The following is a 3,887-nucleotide window of genomic DNA, read 5'->3' as shown; positions in this document are numbered from 1 at the left end:
GGTCAAGAGAGTGATCCATCTAGTATTCCCTGAGTCCAGAAGTTTGGGAGTCAAGTCTATCCATGTCAGGTTTTGCAGACAGCCCAGGATTACAACCAGCCTGTGGAACAAGAAGTGATCTTTGGGACCAACATCATTGGTAACTGAGATGAAGACTCATCCAACAGTGATGCCAAATTTGGATGGAACTTTTATGACCAATGTTATACAGATGATATAAGGGACAGTTTACCTCTGAGATATTTGAGGAAAACATTTGCACTTCTGTCCTTGCCATATCTTCAAAATAAATATATCTTTTGCAAAAGCTAATTGATATTATTTGGTTAAATGGAACTGATACACTAGTCATTGTGGGGTATGGTGAGACTGGGAAATAGACATACCAGGAATGGGGGCTCAAGCTGATGTCTTTAGAGAAAGATATCCCCACCCTTTAGAGGAACCCCTAATACCTTGAGCAGGAGATGGAACAGCTTGGTTCTGGGATAGCCTGAGAGGAGAAATCCTAGGAGTAGACCCCCACCCACCCAATTGAAGAGAAAGTAGCAGTTAGGGTATGGAGATAGTTCTTTCGGGAATACATGACAGTAGCATACATGTGTGTCCCTACTTGGGCCAAGAGGGCATTCTAGCCTTGGAGGGGTGGGGGACTGGTTCATAACTAAACCCAAATTTGAAGTGCCAGTTTTGAGAAACTAGGAACAGGATAGAGAAAAGGAAATTTCTTGATGAAGTAGCTCCTTGGCAGGTCATCCACATAGTTCTTGTGCACAGTGAATTATTTAGATACATTTTATACAACAGAGACAGTTATTTGGATAGTGCATATATGATGCAAAAGAGATTGCTTGTACTGTTACTCCCAAGGTGGTTCTATAAGTATTCAGATTTATAAAAAGAGGAACTCATTCGAATGTTAAAGGGTTACCCCAATAGCAATCCTAAGTCATGAAGTTCAGGACCCTTCTGGGATGAGATAATAGGCTGAGTGCTTTATAGATTTTCTGCTCTTTACTTGTGGCCTTCTATATATTTATTTTTGCCAAGTCTGCATTTTTGTATAGTGAAATAAAGGCTACCTGAGATCCAATTTGCACATCATCTTGACGGCTTATATGAAGTTCAGGGACCCCTTTCGCCTCTTATCTGAGCGAATCTAGAAATAAACTATACACTGAGGCTACTTGGAGATTTTCCTGGAGTAACTCCTGCTAAGGTCTCTTTCTTTGAAGGGAGATAACAATCCTTCTAGGATTATTTTTCCCACTCATGTACAGTCAGCCTTTCTTCTTCCTTAGACAATGGAGTATAGAGGAGGACAAAGTGATTTGAGAGAGTTCCATTAAAGGGTAAGCATCCTTCCCAAATCTTAGGGAAGGAGGAAAAGATGAAGTGCATCTTATCCAATCATCTTTTAGTCTGCAACTGACTTTCAGCATAACAAAGTCCCTGTATATCTCTTCAACAGTAACAGCTCCTAACAGCAATTGTCAGAGTCATTTTAGGGGGGATTAGAGGCATGCAAATGCTAAACTCTGTAAAGTCCACATGACATCAAGATGGAGGGTGATTCCCAGCATCAATAAGTTAAAAAAAATTTTTAATAAATGCCTACTATGTGCTAGGAACTGTACTTAGTGAGGTGCTAGGAATACAAAAAGAGGCAAAAGATAGTCCCTTCCCTCAAGGAGCTTACAATCTAATAGGGATGATGACCCTAACTTTCTTCCTTTTCATTGGGCTTCCTCTCCTCTTCCCAGAATTCCTTGCAAAGAATCCACAATATCCCCAGTTCCATGTCAGTGTTTGGTAGAATTTTGGGAAAGCATTTCCTCTACAGGGTAGTTCTGAGAAGGAATGCTACATTTCTATCCCTCCATAATGCATAGCTCCACATAGTAGGAAACAAACATTTTTGGAATGGGGGAACTAATATTTGTGGAATCTTTTTTTTAATGAAAAGCTCTTATTTTTTCTTCTATTGCCATTCAAAATATGTGGAAGAAGCATTGTAATAGTGAAGGGGACTCCTTTTACCATTTATTCTTATTCCTTTATCTCTACATTCCATCTAGCTTCATCTGAGGAGAAATTGAAGAGAAAGGAATTGCTAAACCCTCTGCCCACTCTCCAGGTTTATAGAGTATCTTCATCACAACTCCCTCTTCAGAGACAAGGAGCAGTTTATACGGCCACAAAACTGTTTCAAGTGTTACACTTTGGTGCTACCACCCCTTGTAAAATGAACTATTCTATTCTTGCCACTCAAAAACTTTTTTCCCTTTTCATGAGTAGATTCCCCAGAAGTGTTTCACTAAGTTGTTTTTGTTTTTGTTTTTTTGCAGGGCAATGAGGGTTGAGTGACTTGCCCAGGGTCACACAGCTAATAAGTATCAAGTGTCTGAGGCTGGATTTGAACTCAGGTATTCCTGAATCCAGGGCCAGTGCTTTATCCACTGTACCCCTAGTTGCCCCCTGTTTTTTTTTAAGCCAACCCCTATAAAATTTCTTGCAGTCCAGAAATTTGCACATGTGAAAATATTTCAATTTAAATTGATAAAGGAAAGGAGCTCACAAGACCAGTTCACACAGAGGATGACCAGAACCTGACTAACAGCTGCTTAAGGTCACATGCTTCTTATACACTGTCACAACTAAGCCATGCATGGGGCACATAGGCAAATTCAAAACTTGCTGATCAACACTTGTCCTTTCGCAAACTTCTGCTTACTTGAGGCTGAGTGGTATTTTGGTTTCTCTTCAGTTCCCTTCCAAAAAACTGACTGAAGAGTAACCACTATGTAAAACAAGGGGACAACAGAGGGTATGGGTATGAAGACCAAATAATCTGTCAAGCATGCAAATCCATTGAGAATTTGTTTGATACTCTGTATAGGTCAGACATTAAGAAAGTGAAGGTAAAGTTAAATAATGGGGTTTGATAGGGTATGCTAGCTTGCTAAAGGTATACTGCTGAAGTTTACCCTCTTCCTCTTTCCTCTTCTCTTCTTCCTCCTCCGGTGCCCAGAGCGCCAGTGCCCCGCCATGGCTGACCAGCTGACCGAGGAGCAGATTGCAGAGTTCAAGGAGGCCTTTTCCCTGTTTGATAAGGATGGAGATGGGACCATCACCACCAAGGAGTTGGGTACAGTGATGCGATCCCTGGGTCAGAACCCAACGGAGGCTGAGCTCCAAGATATGATCAATGAGGTGGATGCAGATGGAAATGGAACCATTGACTTCCCTGAATTCCTGACCATGATGGCAAGGAAAATGAAGGACACAGACAGCAAGGAAGAGATCCGAGAGGCGTTCCGCGTTTTTGACCAGGATGGGAACGGCTATATCAGTGCTGCGGACCTTCGTCATGTGATGACCAACCTCGGGGAGAAGCTGACCGACGAGGAGGTGGACGAGATGATCCAAGAAGCGGACATAGATGGCGATGGCCAAGTTAACTATGAAGAGTTTGTACAGATGATGACAGCGAAGTGAAGGCCTCGGGCAGCTGGTGATGCCCGTTCTCCTTTGATCTCTCTCTCCTCTCTCGCGCTCTCTCTCTCCGACACTCTTACTTGCATAACCTGGTTCTAAGCCAACCCTGACTGACAACTGAGATCCAACATAAAGCAACACGAGATTTGTCCCCCCCAAAAAATAATTTAAAATGTATTTTTATTTCATTAGGAATTTACATATTTGCTAATTTCACCTCTCATCCCCAATCCCCCCACCTCAAATAAAAAAGAAAAACAAAGTCCTTGTAACAAATAAGTATAGTCAAGCAAAACAAATCATTTTATTTGTCATGCTCTAAATATCTGTCTGTCTGTCTGTCTCATTCTGGATTTTGAATCCATCACCCCACTCTTAGGAAGTGGAAA

General features: G+C 41.7%; 1 protein-coding gene across 1 annotated transcript; it reads left to right on the top strand.

Moving 5' to 3' along the window:
- Positions 1-3,020: 3,020 nt before the first annotated feature.
- Positions 3,021-3,656, top strand: LOC122735643 (calmodulin-1-like). The gene has a single exon (XM_043977355.1). It carries the CDS (start codon positions 3,049-3,051, stop codon positions 3,496-3,498), a length of 450 nt encoding a protein of 149 aa, XP_043833290.1. The 5' UTR covers positions 3,021-3,048; the 3' UTR covers positions 3,499-3,656.
- Positions 3,657-3,887: the final 231 nt, after the last annotated feature.

This window comes from Dromiciops gliroides, chromosome 1, assembly GCF_019393635.1.
Source record: "Dromiciops gliroides isolate mDroGli1 chromosome 1, mDroGli1.pri, whole genome shotgun sequence".
Lineage (NCBI taxonomy): Eukaryota > Metazoa > Chordata > Mammalia > Microbiotheria > Microbiotheriidae > Dromiciops > Dromiciops gliroides.
The sequence above is the reverse complement of the archived record's forward strand: the minus strand, read 5'-3'. Positions and strand labels throughout refer to the sequence as shown.